The sequence below is a fragment of the Primulina huaijiensis genome, chromosome 12 (genome assembly GCF_012295235.1).
Source record: "Primulina huaijiensis isolate GDHJ02 chromosome 12, ASM1229523v2, whole genome shotgun sequence".
Taxonomy (NCBI): Eukaryota; Viridiplantae; Streptophyta; class Magnoliopsida; order Lamiales; family Gesneriaceae; genus Primulina; species Primulina huaijiensis.
In genome coordinates, this window is record NC_133317.1 from 19,966,564 (window position 1) to 19,985,040 (window position 18,477).

General features: G+C 39.5%; 1 protein-coding gene and 1 long non-coding RNA gene across 2 annotated transcripts; both read right to left on the reverse strand.

The window, feature by feature from the left end:
• Window positions 1-11,375: 11,375 nt before the first annotated feature.
• On the reverse strand, window positions 11,376-12,262 carry LOC140989376 (uncharacterized). Its single transcript, XR_012177481.1, has 2 exons — window positions 11,870-12,262; window positions 11,376-11,625 (listed from the first exon to the last, which is right to left on the reverse strand). It is a non-coding gene; the product is annotated as an uncharacterized lncRNA (long non-coding RNA).
• Window positions 12,263-14,472: 2,210 nt separating this feature from the next.
• On the reverse strand, window positions 14,473-17,355 carry LOC140989472 (uncharacterized). Its single transcript, XM_073458665.1, has 2 exons — window positions 15,453-17,355; window positions 14,473-15,140 (listed from the first exon to the last, which is right to left on the reverse strand). Exons 1-2 carry the CDS (start codon window positions 17,353-17,355, stop codon window positions 14,473-14,475), a joined length of 2,571 nt encoding a protein of 856 aa, XP_073314766.1.
• Window positions 17,356-18,477: the final 1,122 nt, after the last annotated feature.

Genomic DNA, 18,477 nt, shown 5'->3' on the forward strand with positions numbered 1-18,477 from the left:
AGGAGTCCTTGTAAACAAGGACTCCTACCCGAGAGTGTGTGATGGGGCGCTGGGGTTTCACGGCTTGGGTATGGGAAGGAGTTCGGTCCAGGGCTCGTGGACTGGGTTAGGGTGACTCTTTAGGGTCCTAGGAAGGTGTAATGGGGGTTGGTTCGGGTACTGGGTAGTCGGCTAGGTCCTCAAGTGTACAAAACTAGAGTTCACCCCATGTGCAACTCTCGGCCAGCTTATGTATCTTAAGGGAGGGTTTTGTTTTTGGGTTTTGGGGTGTCGTTTTGGCAAACTCAGAGTCCAGTAGGCTAATTTAACATGTTGGGCACCTTTTGGCTTGATTTGGTTTGGGGGTAACTCGATAAAATTAAGAGATGGCTCGGGGTCGAAGTTTAGGTGTCAAAGTGAGTTTTAAAATAAAGGAAATTTGGAAAACGGCTCACGGGGGTCGAGTCGTGATCCATAAGGGCTAAAATAATATAAAAAGACTAAATTTAGAATTTAGGAATTTTATATTAAAGTTTGGTATTTTTCGGGATTAAAACACCGTTAAAATAATTAAGAAAAGATAATTGAAAAAGTCTAAGTTTTAAACCAAATAAAATTACGAAAAAATTCCTATAAGCTTAAATAATTATTTGGGTCATGTTAGAGTCATGAAATCAAGAAAAAGTCGAAAACGTAAAAAGTCGAGTCCAGGGGTAAAACGGTCTTTTTACACCGGGAAATTAGTAAAGGTCATGGCAGTGCCCGAAATGCTGTTTTTATGTCAAATATGATATTTTTAAATGTTTATGAAATGTTCATGATTAATTTATGATTTTTAAATGTCTAAAGGATTTTTATGATTTAAGGAAGACATTTAAAATACATGTTGCATGCTTGGTTTCAAAATGGAAAATGTAAATATTATTCAGGATTTTTCTAAAGTGATGTGAATGAAAAATGTTGAAGGATATGAAGTGATTGTGACTAATTCGTTAATAATGGCGATGTCGTGAGGGTGATGGTCCCAGTGGGAGCCCGACGATCGTGTTTCCATTATTGCGAATATGAGGTTATGAGGTTTGAGGAAGAATGGGGATATCGTGAGGGGAGAAGGCCCCAGAGGGAGCCCATTTATGGGAAAAGGCCCCAGAGGGAGCCCCGACGATCGTATATCTATTCGATCATGTTAGGCCAAAGCTCAGTTGACCGGTGAGAGCGTCGCTGATGTCCCCGCCGCCCAATACTGTGGGTATATTTAGATGGATCCATCGATCATGTCATGTGAGGAAAGGCACAATTAACGATCTGAATTCAACAAAGGAAAAAGGAAAAGGTTTATGTTCATGTTAAAATGTTTTTATGTCATGTTAAGGATAAAGGAAAAAGTTTAAAGATTATGTTTGCATGTCATGAAATGTATTTTACGTAAAAGTATTTTTCACTGGTGCATGTGATTTTATATGTATTATTTGCTATCAAGATTATGGTGTGTTGGGTCTTTAGAATCACTAGGTGTGATGGATGCAGGTGGGTATGAGGGAGGTCTTGACAGGTGATTCTGCTGGACTGATGGCGCACACAACCCGAGGACCAGCGCTACTATTTTCCGCATTACGTTTCATGATGTTAAGTTAAAGATTTTTTTTAGACTATTTACTTATGTTTTTGAGAGATTTTTGAGAGGTTTAGTATGGGCTTTACTTTTCAAATTATTGCTTTTTAGGTTTGGTAAAACAAATTGACGATTTCATTTTTATGACTATGTCATTGATTTCTAAAAATGCTAGTTGGTTGATGTTTCATTTTAAAGGGTAAAATATTTTATAAAAATATTTTTCATGGGATGAACGAAATATAGGAAAAAAAATTTTCTAGTACTTTTAAAGCAATAGAAAAGGGCAGGACGTTTCAGTTGGTATCAGAGCAAAGGTCCTGTAAAGGGTTGTGCCACCATCAGCGCCGGAAAGATCAGTCGTCAAGCCTCAAATTGTAAGTATACATGCTTTATATGATTATATAATGTTACCTGTATTATGTCATGAATAAGGAGTTTACGTTACATGTTTATTAGATTCTTGAGTATTTATGCGTGCATGCTTAAATTGTTAAATGGGATAGGCTATGTCACATGATTAGAAAACTGAGATTTAAATGCATGTTGGTTACGTTAAGAATTTGGAAAACGTTCAGATAAAATGCCTCCTAGACGTGCCCCGTGAATGGAAACCAAGCAGAGAATAGCGTGAATCAACAAGGAAACGTACCACCACCACCACCACCACCAGGAGATCATGCTACTCGTGCATTAGAAGGTATGGCTCGTCTCTTCGAGCAACAGATACAGCAGCAGCAGCTACAACAGCAACAGTTACAACATCAGTTACAGCAGATGCAGCAGCAGCAGGCGACTAGGCCACAGCAGGATGGTTATGAGCAATTCCGGAGGCTAGGGCCGAAGGAATTTTCTGGCACTACCGATCTTTTTGCTGCAGAGGGTTGGATTCGTGCACTTGAGGTACATTTTCGCTATCTTGATATGGGAGATGCGGACCAGGTGAGGTGTACTACTTATTTGCTTAGGGACGACGATTCTTTATGGTGGGAAGGGGCCGAGCATGGTGTTGACCTTACTACGCTCACTTAGGCACAGTTCAAGACAAATTTCTATGAGAAATATTTCACCCCGGATGCTAGGAGCCGAATAAAGAGGGAATTTATGGCTCTTCGTCAGGGAGATGCCACTGTTGCTGAATTTGTGAAGAAGTTTGATATGGGCTACCATTTTGTGCCCCTTATTGCCAGGGATGCTGAAGAGAAGCTTAGACATTTCATGGATGGCCTACGACCTACCATTCGGGATAAAGTTATGATGATGCGTCCGGAGAATTATGCTATGGCAGTTACTTATGCATCTCAGGCTGAGCAGTCCTTGAAGGACATTGACTTTGAGATTCAGCGTAAGAGGCAGCACTATCAGAATACCAATCAACCCAACAAGAAGCCGAATACTGGTCCTCCTAGACCTCAAGGGCCCCAAAAGCCCCAAGGTCAAGTCAAGAAGCCAGCGCCACCAAAGCCACAAAATCCGGGAGCACCGAAGCCTGCTGAGAGGCAACTATGCAAACAGTGCAACCGCCCACATCTTGGCAAGTGTGAATGGGTATCATTTAAATGTTTCTACTGCAAGGAGGATGGACACAAAGCCAACGACTGCCCAAAGAGGAAAGCAGCCACTACGGCCCGAGCTTATGTTATGAATGCCGAGGAAGCTGAGGAAGAGGCAGACACTACACTCATCACGGGTAACCTAGTCATTTAACATTTTTATATTGCTTGCTATTGCACGAAATGTTAAATTGGTTATTAGAATTTATTTGGGAACAAGATTTAACCTAGAAGAAATTAGATTGCATGTTCTACCTAGATGGACTTAAGTTATGATCTTAGAAACCATAGAAATTGAGTTGAATTTTGTGCCTTATTTTATGTGAAGGATGAAATGATTCCAAATAGAAAGTTTAGGGCCAAAATTAAAGAAGATCATAACTAAAGGATTTTTAGAGAAATTCAAATCATTGGGGGTGAAATGTGAAAATTTCGAAATTTTAAGGTCTAGAATACAATTTTCGATAATTAAAGGACCAACACGCAATTAACCAAAAGATAAGGGGCTTTAAGGCAATTACCAAATTCTTAAGGACCAAAATGAAATTTTTGAAACTCTAAAGGACTAAATCAGAATTTTTGCAATAAAATAAGGACTTCATTACAATAATTCGAAAATATAAGGGCCTTAAGGCAAATATCCGAAAATGTTGGGGTTTAATAGACAAATTTCAAAAAAATTGGAGGGCAAAAATGCAATTTTTTTCAGAAATTCTTAAGTTCAACGCATAATGTTCTTATACCTTTGGGAAATTAATGATAATAAATATTTAAGCTTCAACACGAAAAGATTTAAAAGACATCTTTCACCGCAGGGAGGATTATCATTCAAGGTGTAGCAACCTATGCACTTTTAGACTCGGGAGCTACACATTCATTCATATCTGAAACCTTCATTAAAAGACTGAATATTATTCCTCAAGATATGGGTCTGGGATTCAAAGTTTCTATTCCATCCGGTGATCAAATGCTCACGTCTAAAATTGTCAAGAATCTGGAGCTTCGTTTATTCAAGGATGTTGTTCGGACAGATCTTATTGTGCTTCCCATGCCCGAATTCGATATTATATTGGGGATGGATTGGCTATCAGTAAATGGAGCTTCGATTGATTTCCGTCAGCGATCGGTATCTATTAGGCCACCTAGTGGTAAATCTTTTGTTTTCGAGGCGGCGAGAAACAAGCAAATGCCGCACATTATCTCTTGTCTATGTGCGAGGAAGCTTATTAAATGTGGATGCCAAGCTTATTTAGCCTGTGTCACTACTGCACAGAAATCTATCAATCAGAAATTAGAAGATGTTGACATTGTGAGAGAATTTCCTAGCGTCTTTCCCGAGGACGTTTCTGGTATTCCGCCTGATCGTGAAGTGGAATTCTCTATCGATCTTATACCGGGCACCGTTCCTATATCTAAAGCACCTTATCGTCTAGCACCCGCTGAAATGAAAGAATTGAAGGATCAAATCCAAGAATTGCTAGACAAGGGCTTCATTCGCCCTAGTTATTCTCCATGGGGCGCTCCGGTATTATTTGTGAAGAAGAAAGATGGTAGTATGCGTCTTTGCATCGATTATCGGGAACTTAACAAGGTCACGATCAAAAACAAATATCCACTGCCAAGAATTGAAGATTTATTTGATCAGTTGCAAGGAGCCGCGGTATTTTCAAAGATTGATCTGCGATCTGGATACCATCAATTAAAAGTGAAAGAGTCTGATGTGCACAAGACAGCATTCCGTACTAGATATGGGCACTATGAGTTTATGGTCATGCCATTCGGTCTGACTAATGCACCAGCGATCTTCATGGATCTCATGAATCGCGTATTTCAGCCGTATCTGGATCAGTTTATTATAGTCTTCATCGATGATATATTGATTTATTCGAAGACCAAAGAGGAGCATAGTCGTCATCTGAGGACAGCATTGCAAGTACTACAAGACAGGAAGCTATATGCAAAATTCAGCAAGTGCGAGTTTTGGCTCGATAGAGTGGCATTCTTAGGCCACATCATTTCCAGTAATGGCGTTGAAGTTGATCCAAGCAAAGTCGAGGCAGTGAAAGAATGGCCAGTACCGAAGAATGTCACCGAGATTCGCAGTTTCTTGGGACTTGCAGGCTATTATCGCAAATTCATCAAGGGATTCTCATCAATTGCAGTACCATTGACATCCTTGACTAAGAAGAATGCGAAATTCATTTGGGGACCCGAGTGTCAAGACAGTTTTGACAAGTTAAAGCAAGCCTTGATTTCAGCACCAGTGCTATCTATGCCATCGGGGCAAGGGGAGTATGTTCTTTATACCGACGCTTCTAAACTTGGTTTGGGCGCAGTTCTGATGCAAAATGACCGAGTTATAGCCTATGCGTCGAGACAGTTGAAGATTCACGAGAAAAACTACCCTACACACGATCTTGAGCTTGCAGCAGTAGTCTTTGCACTAAAAATTTGGAGACACTACCTTTATGGGGAGAAATGTAAGATATTCACCGATCATAAGAGTTTGAAATACTTCTTCACCCAAAAGGAGTTGAATATGAGACAGCGCAGATGGCTCGAATTGGTAAAGGACTATGATTGTGACATTAGCTACCATCCGGGGAAAGCTAATGTAGTGGCAGACGCATTGAGTAGAAAAGCAGCAGTTATCACACATTTATCACTCCAAAGACCGTTGCAGTCCGAGATACAGCGGTTTGAGCTTACAGTGTATGCTAGGGGCGAGGCCCCTAATCTTGCCACATTAACAGTACAGCCTACTTTGAGAGACAGAATTCGTGACGGGCAGTCTACTGATGAGCAGTTGCAAAAGTGGAGAGCTAGAGACGAAGCCAAGGGCCGGAATTTATATTCAGTATTGGACGGCTTGGTCCGTTATCGAGACCGTATATGGGTTCCTAGTGACGATTCCATGAGAAATCTTATTATGAAGGAAGCCCATGACTCACCATATTCCATTCACCCGGGCAGCACAAAAATGTATAGAGATCTGCAGTCGTTATATTGGTGGCCAGGCATGAAGAGGGACATTCTGAAGTTTGTATCCGAGTGTTTGACTTGCCAACAAGTTAAAGCCGAGCATCAAAGACCAGCAAGGAAATTGAAGCCACTCCCTATTCCCGAGTGGAAATGGGAAAATGTCACCATGGACTTCGTCGTGGGATTGCCAAAGACAGTTAAGGGATTTAATGCTATATGGGTGATAGTTGATCGTCTTACTAAATCAGCGCACTTTCTACCTATCAAGACGACCTTCACCATGATTCAGTACGCCGAGTTGTATATTCGAGAGATAGTTCGTTTGCACGGGATTCCTGTATCTATTGTTTCTGATAGAGATCCGAGATTCACGTCATCTTTCTGGAAAAGTCTACATGCAGCGATGGGGACCAAGTTATTATTCAGTACAGCATTTCATCCTCAGACCGATGGACAGTCAGAAAGAGTTATACAGATTTTGGAGGATCTACTGCGAGCATGTGTTATCGATTTCCAAGGCAGTACCTCTAGTGGAGTTCACCTACAATAATAGTTTCCAATCATCAATCGGGATGGCTCCTTTTGAGGCACTTTATGGAAGAAAATGTAGATCTCCTATACATTGGGACGAAGTGGGTGAAAGAAGAGAGATCGGTCCAGATGTGATTGAAGAGACTACCGAGCTTATAGTCAAAATTCGCGATAGAATGAAGACGGTGCAAAGCCGACAAAAGAGTTATGCAGACAAACGACGAAGGGACTTGGAGTTTGCAGTGGGCGACCATGTATTTGTGAAAATAGCACCCATGAAGGGTGTTATGCGCTTTGGCAAGAAAGGCAAGCTTAGCCCAAGATTTATAGGCCCGTTTGAGATTTTGGAGAAGATTGGTACACTAGCTTATAGAGTGGTATTGCCACCAGCGCTTTCTGGAGTTCACAATGTGTTCCACATTTCTATGTTGCGGAAGTACATGTCGAATCCGTCACACGTGCTTAATTATGAACCTCTTCAATTAACTCCAAATATGACATATGAGGAAAGACCCGTCCAGATCTTAGCAAGACAAGAAAGGCGATTGAGGAACAAAGTCATTCCAATGGTCAAGGGCAAGTGGCTGAATCACTCGGAAGAGGAAGCTACTTGGGAAACCGAGAGGGACTTGAAGGGCCGCTATCCAGAACTATTCGGTAAGTTCTAAATTTCGAGGACGAAATTCAATTTAAGGGGGGGAGGAATTGTAAGGTCCAAAATTTAGACAACGTAATCCAACCGCATGCGAATCTAGGAAATTTGAAAATGAGCAAGTAATTGATTTTAATTGCTAATTAATTATGTGACATACTTGTGCATATGCTAAATGAGATTTTTATTGTCATCATGCATAAAATTGTATTTTTAGGAATATTCAAGTGACGATCGAGGAACGGGAACCGAGGGCTAAAAAAAAAATGTAAAATATTTTTATTAAATGATTATTTTTAATTATTTAAAATATGGGTGATGCTTTTTAGCACTTTTGAAAATATAGGGTTTTGAGGTGATTTTATACGCCGAGACGTAAATTTTATCGGTGTTGGTTTTTCAACAAAAAAAATCGAGCTTCTTAGAAACCCGGCTAATAAATTCACATCTTTAAGTAAAGAAAAACTTTGGTATTATTTTATTTAAATCCTAATTAGACTAATGGGCCTACTAAGGTGGCTTAATAGGCCTAATTAGCCTTGTAGTTGATTAACTTAGTATTTAATTTATTAATTAAATCAAACCCTAGTCTACTTGAAAGGAAAAATCGGCCACTCACTTTTTTAAAATTGAAAACTCTCCCAACACCACACAACACACACACGGCAGCTTTCTCTCAACAAAATCTCACGGCTGCACCTTGTTGGGAAGGAATTTTCGAAAGTTAGCTTCAAGCCAAGAGTCGTCACGTCCCGTTCTTCGTCGTCAAAGGATATTCGAGCGTATATTACGCAAAGGCACACCTTAATCTCCCTTTTTCTCATCCATCATATCATATTATCGTTTAAATTATTGCATGTATGAAGGCCATGATTTTGTTTCAAGTATTTTCGAATTTTTGCATGCACCCATGAAGAAACATGATATTTTGATACAAATTCCTAAAAATTTTGTGAAAAGGGGACTGCCATGAATTTAGGTTGGAACCAGTGGTGTCTATGCATGATTTAAGTTCCTAACATACTCACCATAACAACCAAAGTTGAAGCAAGGAGGAGCGAACAATGAGAAAAAAAAAAGGAACGAAAGCTGCTGTCATGAGTTTAGGGGTTCGGGTTCCTTGGTCCAGGGGCTTGTTTGGGTCGTGGCTTGGGGCCAGGGCTCGGCCAGGGGATGGTTTAGTCGGGGAAGGGACCCTATCCACGTGAGGGTTCGGTTCGTGAGGGCTGGGAGGAGTCCTTGTAAACAAGGACTCCTACCCGAGAGTGTGTGATGGGGCGCTGGGGTTTCACGGCTTGGGTATTGGAAGGAGTTCGGTCCAGGGCTCGTGGACTGGGTTAGGGTGACTCTTTAGGGTCCTAGGAAGGTGTAATGTGGGTTGGTTCGGGTACTGGGTAGTCGGCTAGGTCCTCAAGTGTACAAAACTAGAGTTCACCCCATGTGCTGCTCTAGGCCAGCTTATGTATCTTAAGGGAGGGTTTTGTTTTTGGGTTGTGGGGTGTCGTTTTGGCAAACTCAGAGTCCAGTAGGCTAATTTAACATGTTGGGCACCTTTTGGCTTGATTTGGTTCGGGGGTAACTCGATAAAATTAAGAGATGGCTCGGGGTCGAAGTTTAGGTGTCAAAGTGAGTTTTAAAATAAAGGAAATTTGGAAAACGGCTCACGGGGGTCGAGTCGGGATCCATAAGGGCTAAAATAATATAAAAAGACTAAATTTAGAATTTATGAATTTTATATTAAATTTTGGTATTTTTCGGGATTAAAACACCGTTAAAATAATTAAGAAAAGATAATTGAAAAAGTCTAAGTTTTAAACCAAATAAAATTACAAAAAAATTCCTATAAGCTTAAATAATTATTTGGGTCATGTTAGAGTCATGAAATCAAGAAAAAAGTCGAAAACGTAAAAAGTCGAGTCCAGGGGTAAAACGGTCTTTTTACACCGGGAAATTAGTAAAGGTCATGGCAGTGCCCGAAATGCTGTTTTTATGTCAAATATGATATTTTTAAATGTTTATGAAATGTTCATGATTAATTTATGATTTTTAAATGTCTAAAAGATTTTTATGATTTAAGGAAGACATTTAAAATACATGTTGCATGCTTGGTTTCAAAATGGAAAATGTAAATATTATTCAGGATTTTTCTAAAGTGATGTGAATGAAAAATGTTGAAGGATATGAAGTGATTGTGACTAATTCGTTAATAATGGCGATGTCGTTAGGGTGATGGTCCTAGTGGGAGCCCGACGATCGTGTTTCCATTATTACGAATATGAGGTTATGAGGTTTGAGGAAGAATGGGGATATCGTGAGGGGAGAAGGCCCCAGAGGGAGCCCATTTATGGGAGAAGGCCCCAGAGGGAGCCCCGACGATCGTATTTCTATTCGATCATGTTAGGCCAAGGCTCAGTTGACCGGTGAGAGCGTCGCTGATGTCCCCGCCGCCCAGTACTGTGGTTATATTTAGATGGATCCATCGATCATGTCATGTGAGAAAAGTCACAATTAACGATCTGAATTCAACAAAGGAAAAAGGAAAAGGTTTATGTTCATGTTAAAATGTTTTTATGTCATGTTAAGGATAAAGGAAAAAGTTTAAAGATTATGTTTGCATGTCATGAAATGTATTTTACGTAAAAGTATTTTTCACTGTTGCATGTGATTTTATATGTATTATTTGCTATCAAGATTATGGTGTGTTGAGTCTTTAGACTCACTAGGTGTGATGGATGCAGGTGGGTATGAGGGAGGTCTCGACGAGTGATTCTGCTGGACTGATGGCGCACACAACCCGAGGACCAGCGCTACTATTTTCCGCATTACGTTTCATGATGTTAAGTTAAACATTTTTTTAGACTATTTACTTATGTTTTTGAGAGATTTTTGAGAGGTTTAGTATGAGCTTTACTTTTCAAATTATTGCTATTTAGGTTTGGTAAAACAAATTGACGATTTCATTTTTATGACTATTTCATTGATTTCTAAAAATGCTAGTTGGTTGATGTTTCATTTTAAAGGAGAAAATATTTTATAAAAATATTTTTCATGGGATGAACGAAATATAGGAAAAAAAAATTTCTAGTACTTTTAAAGCAATAGAAAAGGGCAGGACGTTTCATCTGGTTCTTTACCAAATGCAAGCTGCAATGTGGAGTATTTATGATATGCACTTGGTCTAATGCGAATTAATGCAGCTGAATGTAAAATTACATGTCCCCATATAGAAATAGGTTGTGAGGGCCCGTTATCCTAATCACAATTTATTAACATGAATTTATTAACATGCAATCATGAGTAATCAGTAAACAGCGGAAAATGAGTTAAAATTTGCGTTTGGGCCTATAAAAATTTCGGCATGACCTTCTCATAAATAGGACATACCAGAAAATCAAATACTCAAAATAAACAACATATGCCCTCAATAAACACAACAACATAAACATGTGTCAGCCAGACACACAATCATGACATATACAAACCAAAATATCATAGAGCCGACAAGGCTCGATAATACCATAATACAATCCTCCAAATATATACATATAGTATCTGGGAGACAGCAACACCGCGCAGTACCTAAATACAACTGAACTCACTCTCAAGGAGCTCTGGTACTTCCTGAGGCTTCCTCTCGAGCGCCTGAGGTCGAACCACCTGTACCACCTGTCATGTCTACACACAAAAGACACGACAGCCCCCTCTCGGGGGTCAGTAACCCCAGTACGAGACATCAAGAAACCACGATATATGACATAGAAATGCAATGATGCCATGCATAAATGCAATGCATGTATAGGTGCAAGATATCAGGATATCAGGAGTCAAACGATCGATATCAACAATCATACATATATGCTCGAGCTGGTCCATGACTCAGCGGACCGTGCCTGGGATATGGCCCAGCCTCGAAGCCAGCAGCTACCTAAGCCGGACCGAATCAAGGTAGCCAAACATCTCCAGAACACCATATCATATCATATATATAACGGATCTCAACCGAAATATAACTGGATCTCAATAACAGATAGGCTCAATATGATATGTTCAGTGGTATTGATGTGTCTAACTAAAATAAAATGTGTGTGAACAAAAGAAATATTTTATTTTATTTTGCACATCAATTACCAACTGATAATATGCGAGTCAGCATATAATATCACATAAATCAACAAATAGCACATAAATCATACACAGGATCATCAGATGTCTCTGTCAGACATCGTGAAAATAACTGATCTCTACGTATCTCGACTAATTTACCAGTAACTTAAATCCTCAAGAAAGTCCTGGAAATGCCAACTCAGACAAATCACCTGAATATTAATTTAAATGGTCTTATTATCATATAAAAATTCCAGAACCATTTAAATTCACTAAAAATCCAATTTCGACAATTTAAGTATTTTAAATTTCTAAAATTCCAATATTCGACTAAAATGCCTAAAATTAATCATTTCTATTTTAATTCGTCGCAAAGCATCAAACTAGCTGATACTCGATTTATAGCCTCACTAATTCGAAAATATCTAATTAAATATTCTGAAATTTGTTCAATACCTCGAATCAACTCAAAGTTTGTACCTACATCCAAAAATATAACCAATATCAATATTGATAGCAAACTTAACCAAACATGGAGCAATCCTTAACCAATTTCTGGAATCATGATTTATAACTCAATATATATACCAAAATGAAGCTTATGACCCCAAGAACAAAAGCCCTCAATCAATTCCCGAACTCAGACGACATACGGCGGCGATTCAACGGAGAAAGGAGCGAAGGGTTTCCGACGGGTTTTTGAGAATCTCGATTTTTCCTATCACAAGTGGTATCAACGAAAAGCTTACATCGAGAGCTTTCCAACCATATATTTACTTGAATTTTTCGATCATCGGTGCGGCTACAACCGACGGTCAAAGTGACGCGGTGGTTTGAAGCTTTGTTACGGGAGAATAATTTCGGTTTTGGAGAGAGAAGATAGCTAAGGTTCAGATGGTGAGGATGATTATTATTTTATTATATATATATATGTCTATATATATATATATATTAATATTATATGTGCATGTTTATCTTTTATCTTTTCGGGGTTCGAAATTTGACCCGGTCTATTTTAGTTCAACTCTTGTGTGCTATAAAATTTAAATATGCATTTTAATATCTTCTATAAACCGATATTTTCTAATACATATTTTAAACACACGATTTAATTATTTGACTTAATTATTTTAAATTCCTCAATTTAAAATAATTAATCTTAATTATCGCCAAAGAACATATAATTAAATAGGGTCATTACATTTCTCCCCCTCTAACAAAAGATTTCGTCCTCGAAATCGAAACACACAACACATCTTATATACAACCTAGTTACACAACTACCACTGATAGTACATAGGAAAGTCAGAGTACATGGAATAATTTGTGACAATTTCAAACAAGTGAGGCCATTCTTGACGCATTTTAGCCTCCAGCTCCCAGGTAGCCTCTTCAGTCCCATGTCTACTCCACTGTACCATAACTAGTGGAATTGTCTTATTTCGAAGTTGCTTATCTTTTCGATTAAGAATTTGTATAGGATACTCAACATAGCTAAGAGAACTGTCGAACTCCACATCCTCGGGTCTCAGAACATGAGATGGATCCGGCTCATACTTTCGCAGCATAGATACATGAAACACATCATGTATAGCAGACAAACTCTGCGGCAAGTCCAATCTATAAGCCAATAAGCCGATCCTCTCAACAATAGTATACGGTCCAATATATCGTGGAGCTAACTTCCCTTTTCGCCCAAATCTCATCGTGCCACGAAACGGTGACACTTTCAAGAAAACTTGATCGCCAACGTGAAATTCTAAAGGCCTGCGTCTTTTATTTGCGTAGCTAGCTTGACGATCCTGAGATGCTTTCATCCTCTTTCTAATCAAATTAATCTTTTCATTCATATCTTCAACAAACTCAGGTTGTGCCAATGGTTTTTCTCCAATTTCATTCCAACATACGGGCGATCGACACCTTCTACCATACAAAGCTTCGAATGGTGCCATGCCAATAGTTGTTTGAAAACTATTATTGTAGGAGAATTCAACCAATGGCAAAGATTCTTGCCAGTTTCCACCAAAATCCATGACCACTGATCGTAACATATCCTCCAAAGTTTGTATAGTCCTCTCTGTCTGACCATCTGTTTGGGGATGATAAGCTGTACTCATTGCCAACTTGGTACGCAAAGCATTCTGAAGACTACTCCAAAACTTGGAAGCAAATCTAGGATCTCGGTCAGATACAATAGATACAGGAACTCCATGCAATCGAATAACATTATCCACATATAATCGTGCCATTTTATTATAAGCATAAGTACGATCGTATGGAATAAAGTGTGCTGATTTGGACAATCTATCGACTATCACCCAGATTGCATCACAACCTCTGTTTGATCTGGGCAAGTGAGTCACGAAGTCCATTGCATTATGTTCCCAGTTCCATTGCGGTATTTCTAAACTCTGTAACATACCTCCAGGTTTCATTCTCTCAGCTTTAACCTGTTGGCATGTGAAACATTTCGCTACAAATTCTGAAATATCTCTCTTCATCGCATCCCACCAGAAATATGGCTTCAGTATGTGGTACATTCTATGAGTACCAGGATGAACACTATGACGGCTACAATGCGCTTCTTGAAGCAATGTTTCTCTCAATCCTGTGACATTTGGTACCACTAACCTGTTATTCATGCGTAAACAACCATCTGATGAGATATTGTATTTATCTGGGTTACCAGACAAAACCAAGTCTTTCGATTTCTGAACCTGTGGATCATTCTTTTGAGCTTTCTTGATCTTTGAAATAATCTTCGGCTCAAATTATAAGGCAGAAACGATAAAATGATTGCCTTTCGGCTGAAAATTCCAACCAGAAGTACATAAATCATCATAATTCTGCCAGACATGGATAGATGCTATCATAACATCTTGATACTTCCGGCTTAATGCATCTGCCACTTGATTCATATTTCCTGGTCGATACTGTATTTCGCAATCAAAATCTTTCAGTAAATCTAACCATCGTCTCTGCCTCATATTCAGTCCTGATTGGGTAAACAGATATTTCAAACTCTTATGATCTGAGTAGATAATAAACTGTTCACCATATTAATAATGTCGCCAAACTTTTAAAGCAAAAACAATGGCTGCTAGTTCGAGATCATGAACAGAATATCGGGATTCATGTGCTTTCAATTGCCTTGAAGCATAGGCAATAACTTTTCCATGCTGTATTAGAACACATCCCAAACCTCTTGATGATGCATCAGTACAAACCACAAATCCACCTGACCCAGATGGCAATGCCAACACTGGTGCTGTTGTCAGCTTCTCTTTCAATGTAAGAAAACTCTTTTCACATTCATCTGACCAAATAAATCTTGCATCTTTCTTGGTCAGTTGGGTAATAGGTCGAGCAATCTGAGAAAATCCTTCAATGAATCGTCTGTAATAGCCAGCCAATCCCATAAAACTTCGAATCTCCGGTATATTGGTTGGTCTAGCCCAATTCAAGACTGCTTCAACTTTACTCGGATCTACAGATATACCTTGGGCTGATATCACATGACCCAAAAATATCACGCTATCCATCCAAAATTCACACTTTGACAACTTAGCATACAATTGAGAATCTCGAAGTGTTTGAAGAACCAAGCATAAATGCTCCTTATGTTCCCGCTTTGATTTCGAATACACCAGTATATCGTCAATAAAGACAATAACAAATTTATCCAGAAAATTTCTGAATACTCTATTCATCAGATCCATAAACACTGCTGGTGCATTTGTTAAACCAAACGGCATTACTAGAAATTCATAATGTCCATATCTAGTACTAAAAGCCGTTTTAGGAACATCTTCTTCTATAATCCGAAGTTGATGGTATCCTGATCGAAGATCAATCTTCGAATAAACAGAATTTCCTTGAAGCTGATCAAACAAGTCATCAATTTTAGGTAGAGGGTATTTATTTTTAACAGTAACTCGATTGAGCTGCCTATAATCAATGCACATTCTCATGGAACCATCTTTCTTCTTTACGAACAGTACAGGTGCGCCCCAGGGTGACATACTAGGGCGTATATAACCTTTTTCGAGTAAATCCTGTAACTGCTCTTTCAATTCTTTCAGTTCTGCAGGAGCCATTCTGTACGGCGCTCTAGAGATTGGCGCAATACCCAGCATCAAGTCGATGCTAAAATCAATTTCTCTTTGCGGTGGAAAGCCTGGTATTTCTTCAGGAAAGACATCGGGGAATTCTTTTGCTATTGGGATATCAGATAATTTCGGTTCTTTCTTTGTAGTATCCACAGCATAAATCATATATCCCTCATTTCCTAAAGATAATAATCTAAACATTTCCATCGCTGAGACTAACGGTATCTTAACTTGTGATCCTCGACCATAAAAATTCCATTTGTTACCATAGTATGGCCTAAATCGTACTACACCATGAAAACAATCTACAGTGGCTCGATAACTAGACAGTGTGTCCATACCAATGATACAATCAAAATCATGCATCGGTAATACAATCAAGTTTGTGATCATAATGCTATCATCGAAATGCAACACACAATCTAATACAATTTGCCCAGATGGAATAAATCGACCAGCTGGCGTAGACACAGATACAGTTTCATGAAATGGTGTAGTCCAAAGGTCATATTCATCAACATAATCAGATGCAATGAATGAATGAGATGCCCCAGTATCAAATAAAACTCGTGCAATATGATCGTAAATAATGCAAGTACCTGCGATCACCCCGCCTGGAGCCTCTCTAGCCTGATCCTCGGTCAAAGCATATACTCGGGCTTGTTGGGGACCCTGAAAAGATTGTGGCACATTACCCCTGACCTGTGGGTAACTAGACTGCTGATAGGACGGTACATGAGCAAATGGTCTCTGAGATGAGCCACCTGGAATACTACATCTGGCATAAGGCAACTGCTGTGGCTGCATCTGTCCCTGTGCACGGCTCGGATAAACTCTGGCATAATGCCCTGACTGACCACAAGTATGACATGAACCCTGTACTCCACTACACTGTGCAGTAGGATGTCTTCCTCCACATCGATCACAGTAAATCACGGGGTATTGTCCACCTGTCGCACTTTGTGAACTGCTCGAACTAGAGGAACTGGACTGATATTTCTTTCTAAATTGTTTGCCCTTTGGTCTAAATTGTTTTTGTTTCTGTTGGTAGGACTGTTGAGATGGAAAAGACGGTGTACCTGCTGAAAAATATGAACCACTACTAGGCATTTGTGGAGCATGTGGTTGTTTTCCTCGTCTCAACCCCGCCTCAATTCCAATCGCCTTGTCCACAGCTTCGGCATAAGTTGTAGGCGACCCAGCCATAACCATAACATGTATTTGAAAATCCAGTCCTTCCAAAAATTTTGAAATTTTCCCTTTTTCACTGGCAGCCACATGTGGTACATAAGTGAGAAGAGCAGAAAGTTGTCGAGCATATTCTTCAACAGACATATTGCCCTGCACTAGTCGATGAAATTCTGATTCTCTGGCTGAGTAGTAGGATGGTGGAGCATATTCTTGGAGAAATTTAGCACGAAACACCTCCCAAGTGATCTGACTACCTGTTTGTTGCAGTACATTGGTAGTAGCCTCCCACCAACGCTGTGCACGATCCCGTAGTTGGAGAACTGCCATAGTCAACCTTCTATCAGAATCATAATGTACTGTGTTGAACAGGAATTCCATGTGCTTTAGCCATCCTTCTGCTCGATCACTGCCTTTATTCCCAAAGAATTTCGCAGGATGCATATTCTGAAATCGAGCTACAGCCAATTCCATTTCATCAACTCTGTGCACCAACTGTTCTACCTCAGCATCAGCTCTAGCGGCTACCTCTGCAGCAGGACGCCCGCGTCTACCTCGAGGAACTCTGACATTTCCTCCGATATTTTGTGCCCCATACTCTTGAGCCACTTCTTTTCCTTTCCCTTTATTTCCTCTAGTAGCCATCCTACAGAATTTAAAGTTAAATTCCCAAAATATTCAATAACCTCAATATAATCCAAAGCACCGAAATAAAACTCCAATGTATAGTCTACATGTCATATCCCTAAGATACTAACATGTAATTCACACAAGGCAAGAGCAAGTAATTTCAAATAACCAAACAGATGCGCACAAATCTCTTGTGCCTAAACTCGAGTGTACTAAGTCTAGTACGAGCGTATCCCAGTCTACGCTCTGATACCAACTGTGAGGGCCCGTTATCCTAATCACAATTTATTAACATGAATTTATTAACATGCAATCATGATTAATCAGTAAACAGCGGAAAATGAGTTAAAAATTTGCGTTTGGGCATATAAAAATTTCGGCTTGACCTTCTCATAAATAGGACATACCAGAAAATCAAATACTCAAAATAAACAACATATGCCCTCAATAAACACAACAACATAAACATGTGTCAGCCAGACAAACAATCATGACATATACAAACCAAAATATCATAGAGCCGACAAGGCTCGATAATACCATAATACAATCCTCCAAATATATACAGATAGTATCTGGGAGACAGCAACACCGCGCAGTACCTAAATACAACTGAACTCACTCTCAAGGAGCTCTGGTACTTCCTGAGGCTTCCTCTCGAGCGCCTGAGGTCGAACCACCTGTACCACCTGTCATGTCTACACACAAAAGACACGACAGCCCCCTCTCGGAGGTCAGTAACCCCAGTACGAGACATCAAGAAACCACGATATATGACATAGAAATGCAATGATGCCATGCATAAATGCAATGCATGTATAGGTGCAAGATATCAGGATATCAGGAGTCAAACGATCGATATCAACAATCATACATATATGCTCGAGCTGGTCCACGACTCAGCGGACCGTGCCTGGGATATGGCCCAGCCTCGAAGCCAGCAGCTACCTAAGCCGGACCGAATCAAGGTAGCCAAACATCTCCAGAACACCATATCATATCATATATATAACGGATCTCAACCGAAATATAACTGGATCTCAATAACAGATAGGCTCAATATGATATGTTCAGTGGTATTGATGTGTCTAACTAAAATAAAATGTGTGTGAACAAAAGAAATATTTTATTTTATTT